The 26,091-nt window shown below is 38.8% G+C and overlaps 1 protein-coding gene across 1 annotated transcript; it reads left to right on the top strand.

Annotated features, from left to right (window-relative positions):
* Positions 1-962: 962 nt before the first annotated feature.
* Positions 963-25,608, top strand: LOC308706828 (uncharacterized protein; the record flags this gene model as incomplete). Its single annotated transcript, XM_081392694.1, has 14 exons — positions 963-1,417; positions 9,186-9,688; positions 9,837-10,226; positions 10,303-10,374; positions 10,922-11,314; positions 11,463-11,846; positions 11,929-12,022; positions 13,528-13,670; positions 13,755-13,939; positions 22,305-22,444; positions 23,687-23,932; positions 24,077-24,239; positions 25,248-25,350; positions 25,452-25,608. The coding sequence occupies 14 exons, from the start codon at positions 963-965 to the stop codon at positions 25,553-25,555; spliced, it is 3,375 nt and encodes a 1,124-aa protein (XP_081248820.1). The 3' UTR covers positions 25,556-25,608.
* Between the last annotated feature and the right edge of the window lie 483 nt (positions 25,609-26,091).

Here is a 26,091-nt window from a genome sequence, read left to right on the forward strand (position 1 = left end):
TTCAGTCATGACTCATGAGTCTAAAAATATTAGACAACTCATGAGTCATGACTCGTGAGAGCAGGGGGCGGGGCTGCGGCAGCTCATCAAATCATATAGCCTATTTTGTGAATTGTTAATTCCCGGTTGGCACACATTTTGCCGCCCTTACAAAAGTGCCGCTCTAGGCAATTGCCTATTTCACCTATATGGACGTGCCGGCCCTGGATGAATACCATCTCAGGTCAGGTTTGCCCCAAAAACTTCATCACTCCTGCGAACAGGAAGGGGGCTAGAGCAAATCACAGTTCTTGACACACCTCTTTAATATTAATTTTGGTGATCATTCGATCATTTCGAACATCATTAGTGCCGACGTGAATAATAATCTTAGAGAATTTATTAGCATTAGCCAGCACTTTTAAATTTGCTTTGATGTCAGGCGCTCTGGCTCCCAGCAAACATGTGACTATGGTGGCTGGTGTCTCTATTTTCACGTTCCGTGTGATCGAATCACAAATTACTAGGGCACAATCATTCTCAGTGGATGTTTCACTGAGCGGGGCAAATCGATTTGTTATGGTAATCGGAACGGAAGGGTGGTTTTTTGATCCGCGACTAGAGCGATCCCTCACTGTCACCCATTTGCCTTGCTGCATAGGCTCTACTTCAGCCGGAACCGACTCATGTAAAGTGTTCACTATGCTATGCGCATCCAAAACATCTGAAGCTCTAGCACTCTTACTATCCTCAATTAAAGTTTGGATGCGTGTCTCTAGTTCTGAAATCTTCTCCGTCAGCCTAACTGACTCCTTGCATTTAACACATATAAATCCTATACTACCAACAGAGAAGGCTATGCTAAACATGTGACGTTAAGTGCAGGTGTCAATAACAGGACAAGACATTACTCACTGTGTTTGTTGACTGGCAAAGTTTTATAAATGAGGCCCCTGGAATCTGTAAGCAAGTCACTGGGCCCAATGCTGGATTTCACTGATGCACTTTCAGGGGATGAAGATGTCAGTTTCTCCTTTATAAAGCCAGTTCTTCAGCTCTTCAACACTTCACTACTGGAAATGCAAGAGGAAGACACAGACCTGACCAAGAACATAAAGAAGAAGATGCTGGACTACCTCAACGAGAAATACGAAGATGATGATACTCAGAAGCTGCTAGATATGGCATCTTTTTTGGACCCCCGGTTCAAGATGGACTTCATCAGTGCAGACAAGAAGACCCAAGTTAAGGCCAGAGTGGCATCACAGATGATGGAATGCCAGGAGAAATCAAGCTGCACCACTGACGTGGAGCCCAACGTTACCAGTGCACCACAGGCAAAGAAAGCAAAGACGTCCTTGGGAAGCTTCTTTAAACAGAGTGAAACTGCAGCAAAGGGTGATTCCTCTCTGACCCTAAAGGATGCTTTGGAAGAGGTGTTAGTGAGGCCAGCAGGGGGTGCTCACCCTGTGGTCTGTGTGGGTCCTAATGCCCCAGTGTAGTGACGGGGACACTATACTGTCAAAGAGCACCGTCCTTCGGATGAGACGTAAAACCGAGGTCCTGACTCTCTGTGGTCATTAAAAATCCCAGGATGTCTTTCGAAAGAGTAGGTGTAACCCCGGCATCCTGGCCAAATTTGCCCAGTGGCCTCTGTCCATCATGGCCTACTAATCATCCCCATATACTGATTGGCTTTATCACTGTCTCCTCTCCACCAGTAAGCTGGTGTGTGGTGGGCGTTCTGGCGCAATATGGCTGCCGTCGCATCATCCAGGTGGATGCTGCACATTGGTGGTGGTTGAGGAGATTCCCCCTTCAATGTAAAGCGCTTTGAGTGCCGAGAAAAGCGCTATATAAATGTAATGAATTATTATTATTATTATTATTATTATTATAAACACATACCTGCTAACATCTCCAATAGACAAAGAGGAGGATCCACCTGCATGGTGGAAAGTACACAAACTAAGCTTTCCTCATCTCGCCAGACTTGCCTGCAAATACCTGTGTATTCCTGCGACAAGCTCGCAGTCAGAGAGACTTTTCAGTACTAGTGGCAACATCGTCACTTGCCAACGAACCTGTCTCAAGCCTGCAAATGTTAATAGACTTGTGTTCTTAGCTAAAAACCTTGAGTAAGCAAAGCATACAGCATACATAAGCATGCATGATCATGATCATGCTAAAGAATACTCAGTTTAGAAGTTTTGTTTCATTTTGTTTAACCATGATTATGATGATGACCAACACTGTTTTACTTTGGCACTTTTGCTAAGAAAAAAGTTGACTTATAAGCATTTTGGTTCACAATCTTTTGTTTTTAAGTTGTTTTATAAAAAATATATTTATTTTAAGTTATGTTATGAACCAATCAGGGGGGTTGGTGATGTAAAGCTGCTGTTTAAATGTGTTCGGCTTAAATGTGTTTTACAGAAATATGTTCTCTACTCTGTTTAGAAGATTTAATACAAAATATATTAAAGTTTTATTTCATTTTGTTTATTTCATATATTTAGATATGATTATGATGACCAACACCAACACAGTTTTACTTTGGCACTTTGGCTAAGAAAAGTTGACTTAAAAGATTGTGAACCAAAATGCTTATAAGTTGTTTTATAAAAAATATATTTATTTTAAGTTATATTTTTGTAAACCAATCAGGGGGTTGGTGTAAAGCTGCTGTTTTATTTCAAAATGTGTTCTGCTTTTGTGTTTACAGAAATATGTTCTAATTTTGGAATACAATATTAAGTGACCTTTTTGTCACTTGTAGTGAAGCTAGCTTGTTAGTGAAATTATTAATATCATGGAATGGTAATTATTGACTTTAGCCTGGATTGATGGCTCGCAATATCGCAATATATATCGTTGGGAAAAAAATATTGCAATGCAATTTTTTTCCAATATCGTGCAGCCCTAGTAGATGGGATGGCTACTGTATAATCACATGTTTCCCAGCAAACACACAATAACTGTCTAGGCTTAGAGATTTTAGTATTTTTAGAAAACAAATACTTGCTCTACAAAAAAATAAAAATAAAATATAGCTGCGAGCAGCGATTGCGGGCCCAAGCCGGTGGCACCTCCACCCTGGTGCATTTAGTTGCACTTTAGTTGCTCTAAATATATATATATATATATATATATATATATATATATATATATATATATATATATATATATATATATATATATATATATATATATATATATATATATATATCGGACAAGTAATATTCTCTGTCTTGTCACTTTAAAATATATATATATATATAAAATTCAGAGGCCGATTTTGCAAATAAATCCACATTCAAACCAAAATATCTGACTTCCTGTTTGTCAGAGCTAATGACTGTAAAATAGAAACTTGTCCGGCTCGATGAGACCAATATATGTACTGATTTTTGTAACTGGGGGTAAAAGTAACCCCCCATTTTGCCAAAAGCATTTTGAAAGTGACACAGTTCTTGTTGCCAGTTGGTGGTGCTATAACTTTGACTCACAATAGTTGCATCCATCTGACCGGCCTCTTACCACAAACACACTACTGAAGTTTCATCAAGATCAGTTAATGTGTGCAGAAGTTATAACACTTCGTTTCTCTCTTTTCTCGCCATAAATTCGTTTCCTCGCCACGGCAAAACCGTTCGAGATATCAAAAATCCGTCCGCAATTTAGCATCCTCAAAGTCTTGACTTCATGCACACCGAGTTTGGTGGGGATGGGATGAATTTTCTAGGAGGAGTATTTCACATTCCACAGCAAGCGTTCTCCAAACAACCCATAATAGCCGACTTCCTGTTGGGCTGGCGTAAAACTTGACCGGGGAAAAGTTGTTTGGCCCGATGAGATCTATATGTGTACCGAATTTCATATTAATTCATGCAAGCGTGTTTGATATATGGACCAAGTTTTCAGACCCCATTCAAGGGGGCGCCGTTGAGCCCCCCTGCCACGCCCGTTTCTGAAACTTTTCACATGTCTTCTGGCTAATAAGTGTGATGTATCTGTTGAGTTTCATCCAATTTCAAGTATGCTAAGAGTCTCAAAAGCATCCGAAAAGAATATTAAAGTTTGATGCGTTGCCACGGCAACAGTATCTAAGATATCAATAATCCTTTCACAGGTCTACATGTGCCATGTGTTTAAATTATACACATAAAGTTTGAAGCAAATCAGGTAAAAATAAGACGGTGATTTCAAAGCATTTTGAAAGTGACACACTTCCTGCTGCCAGTTGGTGGCGCTATAACTCTGACTCACAATAGTCACATCAATGTGATCGGCCTCTTACTATGAACACACTGCTGAAGTTTCATCAAGATCAGTTAATGTATGCAGAAGTTATAACACACTTCCTGTTTCCATTATTCGCCATAAATTAGTTATCTCGCCACGGCCAAACCGTTCGAGATATCAAAAATCCCCTGGCAAGTTTTCATCCTCACTAGCTATGTTTCCATCAACTTGTCAATCGAATTATCTGAAGTTCGGTAAAAAAAATCATGCGAATTAAGCTGCTGAAAGTGTGTTTCCATAAAACGGCTTTAAAGCGAATAAAAACCTGTGCATAATGACGTCACATGCTGTTTTGCGATCAAATTGGTATATCGAATTGATTTGAGACATTTTAAGGTGTTTCCATTCATTTTCGCACTGAATCGCACAACATTCAAGCAAACATTTGCGAACAAAGTTTTGCAAGACAAAATCAATAGGCCTATTGCACAAGTTGTAATGGTGCAGAGTCCTGCACGGGTCCATTTTTTGAGACCGCCCCGCCCGTACGCGCAAAGTTCAGCAGATCTGACCCGTGCCCGCAATAAATCGCACACAAGCTAAAATCATTCAATTTAAAGTGCTTTATTTTTATCTCGCACCTCTCTCAACATCACCATGATAGCCTCATGAATGGGCTAATGAGCGCTAAAGTGCGCTTTGTTTTGGGCCATTCAAGTAGCCCAGGCTACCTCCAGTTCACGCGCGGGCGCCTCTCTGTGTCCTGATTATATTGCCTGAGATTTAGCTCTTATTTATTAAATCCAGGAAAAATGGTTGATTAAACATTGATTAAAATTAAGATACAATTAATACGAAACGAAATTCACTTTAAAGAAAGTCTTTCTACAAAAACAAACTTAATAAAGTGGTCAAAATCATGTCTGCCCACTCCATTTGTCTCCCGATATTCGGGATCATCTTATCTTATTCATGCTTTTTTCACTTTTCATATAATCAACATAAAAAAAAAAAAAAAAAAAAAACTAAATCGTTTTTTAATGATAGGGCTACAACACATGGGTTTATTAGCCTGCCCTACAATCATTGAATATTATTTTGCTAGATTGACGGGTTTTTATTTAAAAGAAAGAGTGTAGCCTACGTTTGTAGGCCTATAATAGGCTATGGGCAATTTATATATACAATAGGCCTACTAAAATATAATTAATATTATTTTATTGCATTTGTATTAGTTGTTTGAAGAGTAAAAAAAAAAAATCGGTCGATCTTAACGCAAGTTTACAACCGGCCATTCGGTCGGACTAAAAGGGGGAAAAAAAATTATTGGGTCGGTCCTAAATTGACAGGATCGGTCGGGTAACGGCAAAGAATATTTTTAAGGATGCCCAAAACACAATATTTGCGAGTGTGTAATGGCAATTTAGACAAACAAATATTGCACATATTTTTCATCCGCTACCCGCCCGCAAGGAGTTCATTATCCACCCACATCCCCGCCTGTGAATTTTAGGAATGTCACAATCCATCCGTTTTAGCCACTTTTATGCGGGAACCCAACCCATTGCAGGACTCTAGGTCAGGGATATTCAATTAGTTTCATTCGAGGGCCGCATTATCAAATCGAAAAGTTGAGGTGGGCCGGTGGGTTGGTTTGGGGGTTTATCTTATTTATTGAAACATAACAGTTTCAATAAATAAGTTAAAATAACCCTAAAAAAGTGTGGTATTTACTTGGAAATGTGGTACCCAACAGTATGCAAATATATAAAACCATAATAAATAAAAAACTTGATAATTTACAGCTGTGTACAACTATTTTCCTTGGAACAAATAAATTAATTATACAAACTCGTAGCTGTTGTTGGTGAGAAATAATAATTATTTTATTTATAAAATGCTTAAATGACAATATTCTGACAGTGAGACTTGTTAACCACAGGCTCCCACTGTATAAAAAATGCCTAAACACAAGTTAAAACTATACGCACCTTTACAAAGAAACTGACATAAATTCATAACAAGCATTAATTATATATTCCTCTACCCACCTAATAAATCTAATGCAATATAAATCACTATATTTACTATTATACTGTATAATATTATAGTATATACAGTATATTTACTATATTTATTTATTACTACATAGTATTCAATATAAATATTGCACATTTCTGCCCAACCATGGTAAATTACTACAGTACATTCATGGTAAATATTTGTAAGGGTGATTAGGGGATTTAAAGTCTTCTAATTTCGTTCATGCCACAGTGTTTCTCCTGCTTTGCTCATCAGTCTTGTTGGGAATGTTGAGGCTGTTTCATCCGATTTAATAAATCATCGAGTGATTTGTGGTTTGTAACAGAGAGGTTTCTGTCGAACTGAAACGCTTACTGGTTGTCGCGCTGTTTAATATAGTGTCCGGGACCGGGAGTAAACGCAACTCCGCGCTGGGCCGTGTTGAAACAACTAGTGAAACAACTGAAAACATCGCTATTTGTTGTTACTGTACTGACCGAGAAACCGCTTCAGATGATTCAGTGACGGAGCGGTCCGAACGAATCCGAATAGTTTTAGACCGTTTTAAAAGCGCGTTTAGAATCGAACCAAAAGAATGATTCATTCACGAATGATTGGTATCGCTGGTTCAGTCAACATAAATTCGGGACACATATAATAACTGCTGAAATATTCGCACGTAAAACGTTTCTCAGGTCAATCGGAGCGAGTATCAAACTGAATTAGCCGCACCACCAGGAAAAGAGGAGGAGGGAGGTTGGTGCCGTCGGGCCACATGGAGATGATTGGCGGGCCACATTTGGCCCGCGGGCCGCCAATTGAATAGCCCTGCTCTAGGTGCTTATGTGACAGCTGATAGCGACATTATTTGACTGTTATGGCATTTCTTAGATTTTTGCTATAATAGCCGTTTTATTTTTCTGTTAAATTCAATTCAAAAAGTAGCCTATCTCGTCTCCTCGTTTGTCCACGTTGTTGACACCTCCACACCGGCCATGTGTGCAAACCAGACAGTATATAATGGGTGCAAACTGGGCGGAAATTAACTAAAACTTTTTCTTTTGTGGTGGGTTGTACCCATAAAATGACCTAAAACTTAATCGCAATCCATTATTTATTCGGCAAATAACGTTTCCATCAGCGTTTATCGCATAAACCGTATATCGATCAAGATGAAATCCGATCAGACCGACCGTATTTCATTTTAGTCGATATTCAAGAAATTCAACCGAATTTTGCTGTTTCCATAAGGCATTTTTCATTCGATATCACATAATTCGGATAAAAACGTGGTGATGGAAACATAGCTAGTGTCTTGACTTCATGCTGACCGAGTTTGGAGGCGATTGGATGAATTCCCTAGGAGGAGTATTTCACATTCCATTGCATGCGTTTTCCAAACAACGTATAATAACTGACTTCCTGTTGGGCTTTTGTAAAACTTAGAGCACGAAAGTTATTCGGCCCGATGAGATCTATATGTGTACTGAGTTTCATATTATTACATGCAAGCGTGTTTGATATATGGACCAAGATTTCTGACCCCATTCCAGGGGGCGCTGTCGAGCCCCCCTGCCACGCCCGGGTACCAGCTTCAGCCCGGCCCTGATGGCCGTGGGTTCTGACCTGTGTGCAAAGTTTCAAGAGTTTTCGAGCATGTTAAGGGCCCCAAAAGTGCCCCTGAAACCTTGAAAAACAAAGATTAAATGGAATAGACAAATCCCCCCCCCCCACACACACAGACACACAGAGAGAGAGAAAATTCTCCAGAAAATCCACATTCAAACCAAAATATCTGACTTCCTGTGGGTCTGAGGTTATGACTGTAAATTAGAAAGGTGTCCTGCTTGATGAGAACAATACACCTACCAAGTTTTGTGATTCTAGGAAAAACTAAGCCCCCATTTTTGACTAAAGGTGGCGCTACTGAGCCATTCCACCACGCCCGTTTCTGAAACTTTGCACATGTCTACTGGATAATAAATGTGATGTGTCTGTCAAGTTTCATGCATTTTCAAGCATGTGAAGAGTCTCAAAAGCATCCGAAAAGAATATTAAAGTTTGATGCGTTGCCACGGCAACAGTATCTAAGATATCAATAATCCTTTCACAGGTCTACATCTGCCGTGTGCCTACATTATACACATAAAGTTTTAAGCAAATCGGGTAAAAATAAGAAAGTGATTTCAAAGCATTTTGAAAGTGACACACTTCCTGTTGCCAGTTGGTGGCGCTATAACTTTGACTCACAAAGGTCACATCCATGTGATCGGCCTCTTACAACGAACACACTGCTGAAGTTTCAGCAAGATCAGATAATGTATGCTGAAGTTTTAATACACTTCCTGTGTCCCATTATTCACCATAAATTCGTTTCCTCGCCACGGCCAAACCATTCGAGATATCAAAAATCTGTTCGCAAGAATTCATCCTCAATGTCTTGACTTCATTCACACCGAGTTTGGCGACGATCGGATGAATTCCCTAGGAGGAGTATTTCACATTCCATTGTATGCGTTTTCCAAACAACGTATAATAACCGACTTCCTGTTGGGCTTTTGTAAAACTTAGAGCACGAAAGTTGTGCGGCCCGATGAGATCTATATGTGTACTGAGTTTCATATTATTACATGCAAGCGTGTTTGATATATGGACCAAGATTTCGGACCCCATTCCAGGGGGCGCTGTCGAGCCCCCCTGCCACGCCCGGGTACCAGCTTCAGTCCGGCCCTGATGGCCGCGGGTTCTGACCTGTGTGCAAAGTTTCAAGAGTTTTTGAGCATGTTAAGGGCCCCAAAAGTGGCAAAAAGGCAAAAAAAAAATAATGAAAAAAAAAAAAATCCTTACGAAAACAATAGGGCCTTCGCCCTTTCAGGGCTTGGGCCCTAATTAAAAATGCTACTATAACAAGCCTAATGTAGATATACTGTACAAACCAGCAAGAGTAAGGAAAATACTGAGGAAGAAAATCACTTTTTAAGTGCAGAAAATGAGTATGAATCATCACATATCTGTTATTTGTTTGTCTTAATTCTCTCAGAACCTACAACTTCCATCTCTGATCCATGCTATGATTATAACACTCTTGATGAATCCTGGAGAGACATACGGCAAAAGCGATATCAGTACTCTGGACATGATGACACTCTTGTTGAATGGAGTGGCTGGTATCGGCTGTATCTGAATGGAGAAAGTGCCCAGATGTCTGAGTGGTGTGTGAGTGATGTGGGATGTGGTGGTGACACTGGGCTGTATCTCAGCAGTTCTCATCCAACACTTGAGGATGGAGTGGAGACCCGTGAAGTCGTGGGAACTTATTGGGACGGTGATTGTGGCAGCTACAGATCTAATTCCATCCGAGTCAAAGCCTGTCCAGGAGATTATTACATCTATGAATTTATCAAACCCATCATATCAGCTCCAGGGCCCATGTACTGTGCAGGTAAAATTTTAAAAACTAAATTAACTGCTTGTCCTATACAAGATATCAGGGATGCTGGAGCCTATCCCAGTGTCTCTGTAGTCAGGGCTAAAACTAAATTGTCAACATTTTAACATTATTTTACAAAGATATCTTTTGTCCATAACAGTTGCTTTCCAAAGCATCAGCAGTGATCCCTGCTACAACTATGAGTCTCTGGATCGTCCCTGGAGAGCCAACAATGAAAGTGGAGATAACATTTGTGATGAACGTTTCTCCTGGAATGGCTGGTACAGGCTTTTCTACTATGGAATGGACATCCGGATGTCAGAGACCTGTGTTAGTTCATTTACCTGTAACACAGAAGTCAATCTGTGGCTCAATGATCCTCACCCTCAGATAGAGGATGGAGTGGTGACCAGGAAGGTCTGTGGTAGTTATCATTTGGGAGGCTGCTGTGATTACAAGACAAAACCCATCAGAGTTAAAGCGTGTCCAGGCAATTACTATGTCTATGAACTGGTGAATCCACAATTTGGGTGTTCAGGATACTGCACAGGTAGTGTGATTTTTCCCAGAGACCTTAAAACCTTTCAAATCGATTTCATTCATGTTTTGAATTTCCTTCTCTATAGGTGTCAGTACTATTTCACAGGTGTTTTTCTCTACAAGTCAAGATATAATCTCTGGATCCAACATGACATTGGGTAAGTTGTATATAGTATATACAATTTAATATATTATATTTGACTGCCCTGACACTACTGGGGGAGAACTGACTGAGCTGGACAATGACATCGCTGTTTTTTTGCAGAACTGCTTTAGATTAAAGGGATAAATGTAATAATTTATGATCTTTGCAACGGATCTGAATCGACACTTAACTGACTTCAGATAAACAATGCCACTATTTTTTTGGAGCTGCTTTACAGCTGAAATGAATGTCTGAAATAATTTTCCTTCTTTGAAAAACTGAATTGCATAAAGCGCAATATAAATAAAGGTGACTTGACTTGACTTAACTTAATATAAATGAATACAATATTAAAAATATCCATAATTTTTATTCTTTTTGTAATGATTCTGCTCTAAAAGGGCACCTTTTATGCATGAACCTGTACCATGTATCATACTACACAGTCATGTCATGTCATGTAAAGTACAAATGGCTAAAATACATTATGATTATTACTATATTTGACTAGATCAAATTAGGCCTCACAAAGTTCCTTTTTTGATCTCTCACTAACACAGATTATGACCCATGCAGTAACCACAGCATACTCGACAACTACTGGAGAGGCACAATTATTTACTGGTATACAAATGAATATGTAAATAGACATGATGACACTCTTGTAGAATGGGATGGCTGGTATCGACTCTTCATTAATGGATCAAGTGCTCAGATGCCTGAGTGGTGTATGTCTTACATGTCATGTGGAGGTTATAGTTCTCTGTGGCTTGGTGACTCTCATCCTCGGCTAGAAGATGGAGTTGTTACTCGTGAAATTTACGGCTCCCGTAATGATCAGTGCAGTCGCTACAGATCCAACTCGATCCAAGTCAAAGCTTGTCCTGGAAATTATTATGTCTACAAATTTACCAGACCAACTCTTTCAATCCCAGCTCCTGTATATTGTGCAGGTATATTCATCTGTTTGTTTTACATGTTTATCGTGAATTGTATTGTATATTTTCACGATTACCTGTGCAGACCTGTTAAAGTTTATTTTCTACTTGCATGCATTTAATCTTCATTATACAATGCTCTCTTTCTAATTTTTCATTATAGTACCTTTCACCACCCCAAGTGTCGACCCCTGCTACAACTATACCAGTCTGGATGAGCCTTGGAGAGCCACTGACCATCATAACTTAGGCATGTGTGATTATAAAGTGGAGTGGAATGGCTGGTACAGGATGTTCTACAATGGTGAAAATACTCAGATGCCAGAATCATGTGTTAATCAGTACACGTGTGGCACTAGTGACCCACTGTGGCTCAACGGCCCTCACCCACAGCTGGAAGATGGAGTGGTCACCCGTCAGATCTGTGTCTCCTCATGGAATGGCTGCTGTACTTACAAATCCCACCCTATAAGAGTCAAAGCCTGTCCAGGAAATTACTATGTTTATGAGTTTGTCAAGCCAATATTTTGCGGAGCTTACTGTGTTGGTAGGAAAGCATTTACTCATATGTATTTCAGTCATGTATTTTGAAAATGATTGCTGTTGATGTAAAATTTTCCTAATGACAGAATACACAAACCAGTCCATCCCATCGGCGTCTACAACAACAGAGACAATCTCACCCACAGATTCCATAACTCCACCAACCACTGGTAAAGTATTGTCTTGACTCCTTTATAACCCTCCTTTTGTTGACCCATTACACAAGGGTATAGAAAAAGTCATAGCAAAACTTAAAGGGCCCATATTATGCTATTTTAAATGTTCCTAAGTTTGTTTTGGATGTCTCATATAATAGGTTTACATGCTTTGGTAATGTACAGTAACAGTTTGTAACAAAGTTTAACATCTGTCAGAGGTTTGAAGTCTGCCCAGATGAAAAAAAAAAAAAAAAAACAGGAGGCAAAACAACTGGTAGTCCCATGTCTTTATGGTTCGCACAAGAAGCACACTCTTCACATATACATCTAAAAGATAGAGTATAAACAGGAAAAAGAAAGCACTCTGATAAAAGCGACAAGTCAAAGTGGAAATGAACACATTAGTATAATGTAACAGCTGTCAGCGGTAGAGCGGCCATCTCTCTCTTCACTCAAGCATTCTCTCTACCTGTGCGTGCATGCTCACATAAGAACAGCGTGCATATACATACAATAACATAGACCATAGAAGAAGTCTTCTTAAGGGCACATCCACATTCATGTCATGAATAGTATTTAATTTTAGGTGGCCGTTACAAGAGTCCACAATATGCAGTATACAATGCCAGGTTTTCAGAAAGCTACATTAGGAAACAAACTAGAGCAGAGGTAAGGTGAAGTAAAGAAAAATAAGATTTTTTTGGCTGAAGTCTTACATTTAAAGGTATAGCGGAGGATTTTCTTTTTCCGGGTGGGTAGTGTAAACTATTGGTCCACCTAAGTGTCAATCATTCTGGTGATATGTTTACGTAAGGCCGTCGTACGTGCTCGTCCCTTAGTTTTCGCTTTCTGCGCATGCGCACTTTCAGGTGTTTATGTGTGGTGAGCTAGAGCTCAGCCATTCATTGAAGCTCGCCGTTTCACCGGGTCCTTTGAAAATGTCTGAGGGTCGCAAGAGAAAAAGTTTGTACGAACTGTATGAGAAGAAGAGAAAGGCCTCAGAAGAGAGAAACAAGATCAGAGTGTTTTTGGGAGATTGTTTCACACGATGGCGTGCGCTGAAAACACAGGTTGGGCTTCCCACTGATGCCTCAGTCGCGAAGTTTCTACTTGACAGGTAAAGTTTGGCATGCTATTTGGAGAAAAAGTGCAAATCTTCTTTTGGAAAGTAATCTTGTATGAGCGATGCCGACAGCAACTTGTAAACAGAGGGTGCACAGGGGGAACCTCGAACACGTTTAATAGGCGTTCACCATTGGGAGCGAGTAGAGTGTTGCGCATGTGCATTTTTTCAAAAAGTGGAGAGGGCGGTTCTTATCTAAAATTCGGAAAGATCCTCCGCTATACCTTTAATATTTTTTTATTTATTAACATTTATCTATTTATTATTCTTTTTTAAATTTTTTTTTTTTTTTTTTTTTACTGTAAAATAAATTTGGTTTCACTGTTAATAGTAAGCGAACAACTTTCCAGCATTGTAATTTCATTAGGGATTAATACAGTTTTATCTCATCTCTTCTCTCTCAGATGCTACTGGGACCTGACTCAGTCAGTGTGTCTTTGTCTTAAATTTCATCTATCTGTGCTTCTCTTAAATGCGAGAGATTGCTATTCTGAGCTCTTATGTAAAAAAGACCATCACACACCACAACCGCATTCTGACTCTATTGGTTGGTATCATTCCACATCAAAATGTGTAATTTAAATTTTTTTTTTTCAGTCAATAATTATCTTTATTTGAATTTCTCTCTCAGATTTCTCAGAAATCTGTGAAAGCAGCTCTGGCTCCATGTCTGTGTCTCGCTGTAAGCTTTTTGAGGCTGGTTTTCCAGCTGATGTCTTACACCTCAATGATCCCAGCTGCAAAGGAACGGTCTGGAATGGCAGAGTGGAATTCCATTTTGATGATGATGAACACATCTGTGGTACAAATCTTGTGGTAGGTTTAACTATGTATGATCTATTCAAATCCAGTGCTGGTCAGAATTATTTGCCCCCTTGGTAAATATGATCAAAGATGGCTGTAAAATATAAATCTACTTTGTTAATCCTTTTGATATTTTATAAAAAAAAGAAGCAAAAATCTAACCTTTCATTGAAGTAAAATAATTGAAAGTGGGGGGTAAATCACATTATGAAATAAGTGTTTTTCTCCAAAACACGTGTGAAACTATTATTTGCCCCCTTTTATTAAATACTTTTGCAACCTCCTTTTTCCAAGATAACAGCTCTGAGTCTTCTCCTATTAATGCCTGATGAGTTTGGAGAACACCTGACAAGAGATCAGAGACCATTCCTCCATACAGAATCTCTCCAGATCCTTCAGATTCCCAGATCCATGTAGGCGCTGCTTCTCTTAAGTTCAGCCCACTAATTTTTTATAGGATTCAGGTCAGGGACTGGGATGGCCATTGGTATCTTGGTTGCTTGGTTTTGTGCTCAGTGACCCATTTTTGTTTTGATGTTTGTTTTTAGATCACTGTCCCGTTGGAAGATCCAAACATGGCCCATTATAAGATTTCTAGCAGATGTCAGGTTTTGATTTTTTATCTGTTGGTATTTGATTGAGTCCATGATGCCATGTATCTGAACAAGATGTCCAGGACCTCTGGCAGAAAAGTAGGCCCACAGCATTAAAGATAGAGCAGAGTATTTCATTTTACACATGGGGTAATTTTTTTATCCCTGTGTGCACCAAACTCATCTTAAAGGCACACTATGCAAGATTTGCAATATTTTTTGGGGGGATGCCGCCGCTGGCAAAACCAGCAACGCAAGTTTGAGAGATGGCATCTGCAATGGCCATCCCAGTACCTGACCTGAATCCTATAGAAAAGGAGCGGGCTGAACTGAAGAGAAGAAGCGCCAACATGGATCTGGGAATCTGAGGATGTGGAGAGATTCTACTGTATATGGAGGAATGGTCTCTGATCTCTTGTCAGGTGTTCTCCAAACTCATCAGGCATTAATAGGAGAAGACTCAGAGCTGTTATCTTGGAAAAAGGAGGTTGCAAAAAGTATTTAATAAAAGAGGGCAAATAATTGTTCCCAACGTGTTTTGGAGAAAAACACTTATTTCATAATGTGATTTTTTCCCCCACATTCAATTATTTTACTTCAATGAAAGGTTAGATTTTTGCACATTTTTTTAAAAAAACATCAAAATGATTAACAATGCAGATTTATTTTTTTACAGCCATCTTTGATCATATTTACCAAGGGGGCAAATAATTCTGACCAGCACTGTACACCATCCACAGATTTGTAGTGCCTAAAAGAACCAGCAAAGTTTGATTTGACCGTTTGGGGAATCTCTACTTTGCGAAGTCTGTAGGGAGATCTGCAAGGGTACTGAAGAATCAGTCTGTAATGACCATAGGAAGAGCCTAAACATATCTCCATAGAAACTTATCAAAGTCTCAGATGATTCAGTGGGGAAGGGTCAAAAACACCATGCCTCAAAAGAGATTGGAACTTGTGCATTTACATTTACATTTAATAATTTAGCAGACGCTATTGTCCAAAACAACTTTCAAATGAGGAGAGCAATAGAAGCAATCAAACCAACAATAGGGCAACAAAGTGCTGTGACTAATCCCAGCTAGTCTAGCACAGTACAGTCTTTTTTTAAAATAGATGTATAGAATAGTAAATGTTTGCGTTAATGGGTCAAGTGTGGATGAAAAAGAATAGAATAGAATTGAACCTGAACCTAGAACCTGCCAATAGAATTTTACAATAGTCCAGTCTGGATAGAACAAAAGCTTGGACAAGGAGTTGTATAGCATGCTCAAATAGGAAGGTCCTGATCCTCCTAATGTTGTATAAGGCTAATCTGCAGGACCGAGCAGTTGTGGTCTGTGAAGTTTAACTGATTATCAATCACAACTCCAAGGTTCCTGGCTGTCCTGTATGGAGTTATGGTTGATTAACCTAGCTGAATCAAGAAGTTGTTATGAAGTTTTGGGTTGGCTGAGATCAAATGTAGTTCTGTCTTCGAAAGGTTAAGTTAAAGGTGTTGGTCCTTCATCCAGCAAGACATGTCTGTCTGGCAGGCCGTGGTGTGAACAGCTACCATCAGATCATCTGGCTTGAATGAAAGGTAGAATTGTGTGTCATCAGCGTAGCAGTGATAGGAAAAAACATGTTTCTGAATGAGTGGTCCAAGCACTGAGCCCTGAGGCACCCCAGTAGCTAGATGTTGTCATTTAGACACCGCACCTCTCCACAACACCCTGAAGGACCTACCTAAAAGAGGTAAGACTTGAACCATTGAAGTGTGGTTCCTGAGATGCCCTTCATTATGAGGGTTGACATGAGGATCTGGTGGTTATCTGTGCCAAAAACAGCAGACAGATCCAGCAACATGAGTACTGAGGATTTGGAAGCTGCTCTTGCCAGTCTCAGAGTTTCAATAACTGAGAGCAGGGCAGTCTCAGTTGAGTGGCCCCTTTTGAAACCAGACTGGTTGTTGTCCAGGAGGTTGTTCTGTGTAAGAAAGGTAGAGACTTGGTCGAACATGACTCGGTCAAGTGTTTTAGCAAAGAATGGAAGAAGGGTTACCGGTCTTTTGTTTTCTAAAGGTTTTTTCTGAAAGTGCTGGATTTACAGTGGGTTTATTAAGCAGTGGGGTTATATGAGCCTGCTGAAATGCTGTGGGAAAGGTACCAGTGTGAAGAGAGGTGTTAATGATGTGAGTGAGTGTGGGTACAACCGAAGAAGAAATGGCTTGAATGAGATGAGTGGGGATAGGATCAAGCGGACAGCTAGTAGTGTGATTGGAAAGGACGAGTTTGGAGACTTCTACCTCCAAGTCACATCTGATAGCCAGGGGGCAGAGAGGGTGGCCTGGATGAAAGGGGGAAAAATTGCCTAAAATTGCCTAAATAAAATGTTAGAGTTGAGAGAAGAGCATCAGTAGCACTGTTAGTATCTAGTGATGAGAGCTGATTATGGGCAGGAAGTGAGGATGAAACCAAAGAGGAGTGAGAGAGTGAGTGTAGGTTACGCCGAAAGGTGACCTGTGGAGGAGTGCGTGTTGGGTCATTAGCCAGATTGAGATTTTTTTTTTAAACAAGTATTTTGTAACAATACAAAGATCAAGGTGGAACATTTTACCATTTATTTGTTTTCCACTTAATGTTTTTTTTTTCACTAAATGTTCATTTTATTAAATTATTGTGCATTCATGATTTTTCTAAAATAACTTTAGCTTCTGTATCATCCACTAAACTAATTTATAATAGTATTTTTGCCATAGATTATGAATATAGCCTTCTCTTACTGTGCACTTTAATATCTTGCGTAATTTGTTTTGATGGAGATGGATGGTTTTAATTTTTCAATTCCTCAGAATTTTTTATTTATTTTAATTTTTTAATTTTTCAATTCCTTGGGTAAGTTTCAATGGGAATCACCCATGGGTGATGCCCCCTCCCCCGTGGAAAAGGCCTGCCACCACAGCTGGAAAAAATCCTAGAGGAAACACTGAATCTGATTCATAAGTAGCTGCAGTAGACACTCGCTTGAGGTCAAACAAGGCAAGCAAAGTGTGGATTTCTGCAGCCTGAGGTCTTTCTAGGTGGATGTTGAAGTCTTCAAATACTACCAGGGGAGTACCATCCTCAGGGAAGGATGAGAGTAACACATCTAACTCCTCCAAGAAGTTACCTAGCTGACCTGGGGGATCATAAACAACTACAAAATGGATTTTGATAGGGCTGGTCATAGTAATTGCATGTGATTCAAAGGAACTATTATTCCTTTAACTATAACTATTCAATAGGAAAATAAAGTTCTTGTACTAGAGAACACAGGGAAAGTACGCAGTTTGTTAGGATTGCGTTGCCTTCAACATGAGTGTTGGTAAGCATGTGTTGTATATAAGAGGAAGGAAAAAAGAGCAATACTTAAGTGCCTTGTCGGTGTCCTTGCTTGGTGGACTCGCACAGGTAGACTCTGGTCTTTACACACTTCGGTCTACCTGCGTGAAGTTGGCCCCCCACCCAACGCAAAACGTCGTCAAACTATGCTCAATCGTTTGTGCTCCGTTTGTGCTGGTTTGTGCTGTAAAAATTTTCGTTTGTGCTGTTTCGGTTTTTTGGATATTAAAAGAATATTTTTAGGTCACTCTGAGGTCACTCAGCCCCCCCATATGTTCCAAATTCACCCAAAATAGTCTCGTTCGTTTGTGCTTCGTTTGTGCTGGTTTGTGCCGGTAAAATTTTCGTTTGTGCTGCTTCGGGTTTTAAAATATCAGAAATTGAATTATAGACGATGACGTCACCAGCCCCCCCACATGCTCCAAATTCACCCAAAATAGACGCAATCGTTTGTGCTCCGTTTGTGCTGGTTTGTGCTGTAAAAAGTTTCGTTTGTGCTGCTTCGGTTTTTTAGATATTAAAATAATATTAGGTGGTCATTCTGAGGTCACTCAGCCCCCCACATGCTCCAAATTCACCCAAAATAGTCTCGTTCGTTTGTGCTTCGTTTGTGCTGGTTTGTGCCGGTAAAATTTTCGTTTGTGCTGCTTCGGGTTTTAAAATATTATACATTCAATTATTTTTGATGACGTCACCAGCCCCCCACATGCTTCAAATTCACCCAAAATAGTCTCGTTCGTTTGTGCTCCGTTTGTGCTGGTTTGTGCTGTAAAAAGTTTTGTTTGTGCTGCTTCGGTTTTTTAGATATTAAAATGATATTTTTAGGTCGTTCTGAGTTCACTCAGCCCCCCATATGTTCCAAATTCACCCAAACTAGTCTCATTCGTTTGTGCTTCGTTTGTGCTGGTTTGTGCCGGTAAAATTTTCGTTTGTGCTGCGTTGGGTTTTAAAATATCAGAAATTGAATTATAGACGATGACGTCACCAGCCCCCCCACATGCTCCAAATTCACCCAAAATAGTCTCGTTCGTTTGTGCTTCGTTTGTGCTGTTTTGTGCCGGTACAATTTTCGTTTGTGCTGCATCGGTCTTTAAAATATTAGACAGTGAATGAAAGCGAATTATAGACGGTGACTTCACCAGCCCATTAAATGACTTCAACCAGCCTGCATCTTCATGAACGCACCACAGAGAAATGCACATTTCATACATAAGCAGAGAGCAGTCTGTTTTCTTTCGTTTTGAATTGTTCTGTTTAAAAGTAGACATGTCTGTGATGCAAGTAGGTCAAGGCGCTGAGTTTCGGTTCATTTATGAGACCAACTGCAGTTCAGGCGCCGGCGCCTCTATGTCCTGATTATCTGTTGTCTGATATAGGCCTATTAACATTTTATTTTGCCTATTAAATCCTGGCATTTGGTAGATGAAACAATGATTAAAATTAAGATAAAATTAATACAAAACGAATTTCACCTTAAAGAAAGGCTTTGTGCTTTCTGTTTGAGGTCTCTGTGAAAGTTTTAAAGCAGTCTTTTAGTGTCGTTTTCAGAGTGGTCAGTCCGTAACGAAGTTCTCCGTCCGTTACATTGTTTTTTCCTCATAAATGCAAACACGAAAAATTAAATAAAATGAATAATTTATGTTCTGCGGAGAGACAACGCTTCTTCATCCGGTGGGTAGGCTAGTATTAGGCTACTTTTGGTTTGCACAGAATTATTAAAAAAAAAATGTAACGCACATGCTATTTCCCTCATATTAAATATAAAACGCATGAGTAGACTGATATTTTTTTAATGTCTGGACTCCTTTATTAAGGGAGAAGCCTATGGATATATAACAGACAGTTTCAATATATTGGTATTAATTTATTCTGATAATTTATACTTCAAGTTTTGACTTGCAAATGTCACGTCCATAACGCTGGAATTGACCAATTTTAAAGAATTTATCCTCAACTGTTTTTGTGGTGTAAGTCTATGTATTTTATAATGTTAACTTCAAATAATAGTTATATGAAGATGTGGTAGCATTGGATCTGGACTCAGGAGTTGGAAGGGGTGTGTCGCGATTCTGCCTTCTCACACCGCAACACAGGTCCGTGGATGGAGCGTCGGGATTTTGGTTTCATATTGCATATTGTTACACAGCCCTAGTCGTTTGTTTTAGAAATGTTAAGTTCTACTTCTGTAGTTATTTTGGTGAAAGTAACTGGAGTAGCTAATGCATTACAATTCTGAGACGGCCTTTATTGTAAGGTACTCTAAATAATTTCCTTTAAATAAAAGTAACAAAGTAATCTATAATGTATTACAGTTTGGAAGTGCTGCTGATATTGTGAAAAATGATTAGCCTATAAATAGATTATATATTTTCATATAATTAATATTTTAATGTTAATATAATTCAAATTTAATATAATTCAAATGTAATTTATTCCTGTAATGTCAAAGCTGAATTTTCTGTATCATTACTCCAGTTTTTAACGTCACATTATTCTTTAGAAATCATAAGATGTTGATGTTGTGCTCAATTATTATTGGTGCTCACTGCTCATTTAAGAAAGGCTCTTATTTTGTATTGTATTTTGTATTATATTTTTTACATATTGCGTATGTTTTTTTTTTGTTTGTTTTTGTTTTTTATGTTTAATATTTTTTGTGGAAAATTTAATTTTTGATATTTTTTCCCCTTTTGATTAATTTAATCCGTTTCGGTCTTACCTTGTTACTTCAACTAGCTACTGTAAAAAAAAATATATGTATATTATATTATATTATATTATATTATATTATATTATATTATATTATATTATATTATATTATATATTATTAAAGGCCGATGCAGCACAAACGAAAATTGTACCGGCACAAAACAGCACAAACGAAGCACAAACGAACGAGACTATTTTGGGTGAATTTGGAGCATGTGGGGGGGCTGGTGACGTCATCGTCTATAATTCAATTTCTGATATTTTAAAACCCAACGCAGCACAAACGAAAATTTTACCGGCACAAACCAGCACAAACGAAGCACAAACGAATGAGACTAGTTTGGGTGAATTTGGAACATATGGGGGGCTGAGTGACCTCAGAACGACCTAAAAATATCATTTTAATATCTAAAAAACCGAAGCGGCACAAACAAAACTTTTTACAGCACAAACCAGCACAAACGGAGCACAAACGAACGAGACTATTTTGGGTGAATTTGAAGCATGTGGGGGGGCTGGTGACGTCATCAAAAATAATTGAATGTATAATATTTTAAAACCCGAAGCAGCACAAACAAAAATTTTACCGGCACAAACCAGCACAAACGAAGCACAAACAAACGAGACTATTTTGGGTGAATTTGGAGCATGTGGGGGGCTGAGTGACCTCAGAATGACCACCTAATATTATTTTAATATCTAAAAAACCAAAGCAGCACAAACGAAACTTTTTACAGCACAAACCAGCACAAACGGAGCACAAACAAACGAGACTATTTTGGGTGAATTTGGAGCATGTGGGGGGGCTGAGTGACCTCAGAATGACCACCTAATATTATTTTAATATCTAAAAAACCGAAGCAGCACAAACGAAACTTTTTACAGCACAAACCAGCACAAACGGAGCACAAACGATTGCGTCTATTTTGGGTGAATTTGGAGCATGTGGGGGGGCTGGTGACGTCATCGTCTATAATTCAATTTCTGATATTTTAAAACCCGAAGCAGCACAAACGAAAATTTTACCGGCACAAACCAGCACAAACGAAGCACAAACGAACGAGACTATTTTGGGTGAATTTGGAACATGTGGGGGGGCTAAGTGACCTCAGAATGACCTAAAAATATTCTTTTAATATCCAAAAAACCGAAACAGCACAAACGAAAATTTTTACAGCACAAACCAGCACAAACGGAGCACAAACGATTGAGCATAGTTTGACGACGTTTTGCGTTGGGTGGGGGGCCAACTTCACGCAGGTCTTCGGTCTTCACACAAGGTCTGCCACATCCACTGCCATGGCATACTAATCAATTATATACTTGTCTGATACATCGTTATTGAATTCAGCTGGTCACACCTTATATTAAACAGAACGAAACTGAAAATACACGCAACATGGCACAATAACATACGTGACTTCAGCACACGAATTTACCAAGGTAAACACAGTAAACAAAACAGTGTTTCCTAGCAACGACAACTGCAATAAAATCAAATGAGAAAAGAAACAAACACACACTGGATGCTGTCCACTTCTTTTGCCTGACTGCTTCCTCTGTGCCCACATTCTCCACCATTAATGTCACCTACCATTATTTTACTTGACTGATGCAACTTTTTGTAGTTTCTAATGTTGCTTTAATACATTTTTCAAATACCTTGAATTTAATCTAGGCTAAATAACAAAATGTTATATTTATTGTCCACAGGCTAACGGCACCCACTTCATCTATGATAACTTTATTCTGAGGACACAGATGTCAGAGAAAATCCTGAAGCTTTCTTTCAGCTGTGTTTATCCTCAAACACCAACACTTTCATTGAATGTGGAAATCAACCCGCTGGAGAGGTGCGAGTCAATTTTAAATTCAGACTTCTTTATCAGCCTTATTTTTTAAAGCATTAGTTCAACTAAAATATGGATATTTTCTCACCTTAATGTCTTTATTTGTTTTGTAGAAGAATAAAACATTGTAAAGCAATTAGCCCTCATGGAGACTTTTAAGCTTCAAAAAAGATGCAAGGATGTACTGTTTTACAAGTCATCTGAACTATGCCATAGCTTTGTTTAAGGAGCTTAAGAATCAGATTAGTCAGACTCATTAATGAATCATTCAGTTTTTTTTTTTTAAGAACCAGATTTCTTGAAATGATCTGACTCAAAAGAAATCAAATACAATTTGGACATCACTACTTCTCTCATCAACTCTTATGAAACTACCAAAGAGATCTAGTGCGTATGTCAAAATTTTCATTAAGTAATGACTTTGGGTCTGTTCCTTAAACAAAACTATTGTATGACTTCAGAACATATGAGTATGGATTATTTTAATGATGTTGCTATTTCATCTTTTTTTAACCTTAAAAAAAAATGTCCCCTTTTGTATTTCATGGAACAAAGAATGTTATAGTTTGCAATGGCATGCATGTGAGTAAAGGAAGATAGAATTAAAATTTTTGGACTAACTAATCCCTTAAAGGGCCTATATGCGTTTTTCTGAAATTTAAACTCGCGACTGACACCTGTGGCCAAAAAACGGAACTGCTCTTCCGCTGCAAAGAAGTCAACATGATGTTTACAGAGGTAAGAACAGTCAAATACATATATTGTTTGAGAAACTAAGGCTAATTGGTGACTAGCGGTGGTGGCAGAGTGATCTGAAACGTTTAACATGACCGCGCTTGACGTCACATCCGGAGACAGTGCGCGAAAAATCCGACCCGACAGAAAATAGGAAAAATAGGATACAGGCTTATACGTGCACCCACTGTGAGCGGACAAGGTGTCAGTATGCTCATCAAGATGTTTGAGTCATACATGGTCAAATAAAAAGGCTATTGTTATGTTTATTTTGGGGAAAAAGTTGCATATAGCCCCTTTAAGCATAAAAACAAGTAGCATGGCTACAGATATATATGGTATTTTCTTAAAAACAGTTTTTTACCCATATATATACATATACATATATTGTTTGATATATATATATATATATATATATATATATATATATATATATATATATATATATATATATATATATATATATGTATATATTTATTTATTTATTTAATTTTTTTTCTATTTCAACAGTATTGTGCACAAGACTCTTCCCGCTGGTGAAGGCAGATATCAGGTCCGGATGATTCCATATCAGGATGATGAGTTTACCCGGCCCTTCACTGGTCGTGTGGATGCAGAGCTCGACCAGGAGATGCATGTGGAAGTTCGTGTTGAGGGGGTCGACAGCCGCCAGTTTGCCCTGGTGATGGACACGTGTTGGGCTACACCTGTGAATGATCCTGATTACAGCCTCCGCTGGGATCTCATCCTTTCAGAGTAAAGCAGGGATTTTTTTTAGGATTGCCTGAAATCCTACATTATCTCTCAGGATTTCAAGACAAAAGCACAGGATTACATTTTTGTTCAGTGGAAAGAAAGAAAAGAATTTGATTTGTTGATTGTCATTATTGATATTCTCAGGTGTCCCAATGCAAATGACGACACAGTGGCTCTGCTGCAGAACGGCGTCTCGACATCCAGCCGTTTCTCCTTCAGGATGAATATCTACACTGCAAACTCCATCAGTCTTTACCTGCACTGTGCTGTTCACCTTTGCCTTCTGTCAAGCAATCGCTGCTCAACAGTGAGTTTACAAAACCTTGCATAATGATAATGAGTAATTGATAATAAATGTAATTTATAACTTTAAATATTTAAAAATGACTGTTAAATTCTATTTTGGAACGTAAGATCAAATGCTTCAGTATTGGATCTCATTAAATGCGTCTATAGCAGACATTGTGTTTAATGTGCAATTTATACGCGAGAATTAGTTTTTAGGTAGCCTGGCAACTAAGCCAGACCTACATCAAGATGTTAGGTCTGGAAACTCACCATAGTCACGGCTCAATCCGAGGGGCGGGATAAACGGCTGTCTTTCAAATTCCCTCTGCACGTAATAGGACAGCGCTTCAACCAACCAGAGCGTTTTCCCAACAGCGGAGCTTAGTTGATAGATTCAACTTTTGCCATATCTGGCTGGCAAAACGACGAACACATCTTCCTTTTTTTAAGAATGACTGAAGTGCCGTTCTTTGCTCTTTTCTCAAAGAAAAAATTAACTCCAAGTCCTCCAGAGTCGCGGCCAAAGCCGATTCGAAAGACCGTTGTTCTCCATCAGCAGCCGCCATTCTTTGTTTTCAAGTAGCAGCAGCCAGGTAACCGTCGCAACTCTGTCGTGTATGTTAAGCCCGCCCCGCCTACTCTATACACAACGTGATTGGCCTGACCCAATCTGGGTTTTTGCAGCGAGAAGGTTTATTGAGAGTTGCTATACGTACCTGGCTGCGAAATACATTTTGCTGCTGCTAGGGTGCGTCTAGATTTCTAGGCTAGTTTTTAGGTGCATATGATATGCACTGTAAACCCCTTGGGTAGTGGTGTGGGGTACGTGGGTATTACACGCAATAAAGTGCGTATCATATGCATGTGAAAACTGCGTGCTATAGATATGCATTTCATGAGATAAGGCTGGTATGTAAGGCTGCTTGTTTTTTTCTGCCCTCTGCTTGAGACTTTCCTTTATTTCATGTTTATTCAGCAATGTTTAACAGAGATTCACACAGCTGGATTTTGCTCTTTTCTCTGTTAGGACTGTGACTCTGGTCACCAGTGGAGAGAGGGCAGGTCTCTGGACTTCCATGACAGTGCTTCCATATCCATGGGTCCTCTGGTGTTCTCTGAAGGGAACACAGGTGAACATTTCATTTATCTTAATCATTTGTAATAAAGGTTTCTGATGATTTCTGTCATGAATGTATTATATTTCAACGCATTGTATATCCCATGTTCACAGATAAGTGGGTCCCAGAACAAGTGAAGGTATCTGAGGCTTCTTGTCTGTGTGGTTCTCTGATGCTGATACTTGTTCCTCTGATGAGTGTCCTGACACACTTTTAGTTTAATACCACAACTTTTTACATGTATTGCATGCAATTTCTAATGCCATTTTAATGAATGTAACATTGATGTCATACTGGTTTTGGGTTTCTAATTTTTTTCTCATCTCATGTAGTCTTTGTCTAGAATAAAAAAATAATCATTATTTAATCATTTACATGAATTGTTATATGCAGATTCATGTTTATTCAAAAGCATTAAAAAGATAATTTCTGTTTTCCGCTTCCTTTCAGTTCTATTGTTTATAAAAATAAATATGTTTATGTTGCAGCTCAAGGAATTATTTCTATAACAGGCTTTCAGTAATAGAAAGATGATCTGGTTCATGAACAAGATGAATACATGAATGCATCAGTAACCTCCCTTTCATTGTTGATAATAGCACACTGATCTGTGTAACTGGATCAAACAGGATGGAAAGTTTTAGAGTAATAGAGGTTTGATTTAGAAAGAAAAAAAATAAATTTTAATTTAACTGAAACAATATTTCCAAGAAATCGTGTTTAGCTTTAACCATTTCAATTAAAGGATTGAAA

The sequence above is a fragment of the Scardinius erythrophthalmus genome (assembly GCF_964197995.2).
Source record: "Scardinius erythrophthalmus genome assembly, chromosome: 18".
Taxonomy (NCBI): domain Eukaryota; kingdom Metazoa; phylum Chordata; class Actinopteri; order Cypriniformes; family Leuciscidae; genus Scardinius; species Scardinius erythrophthalmus.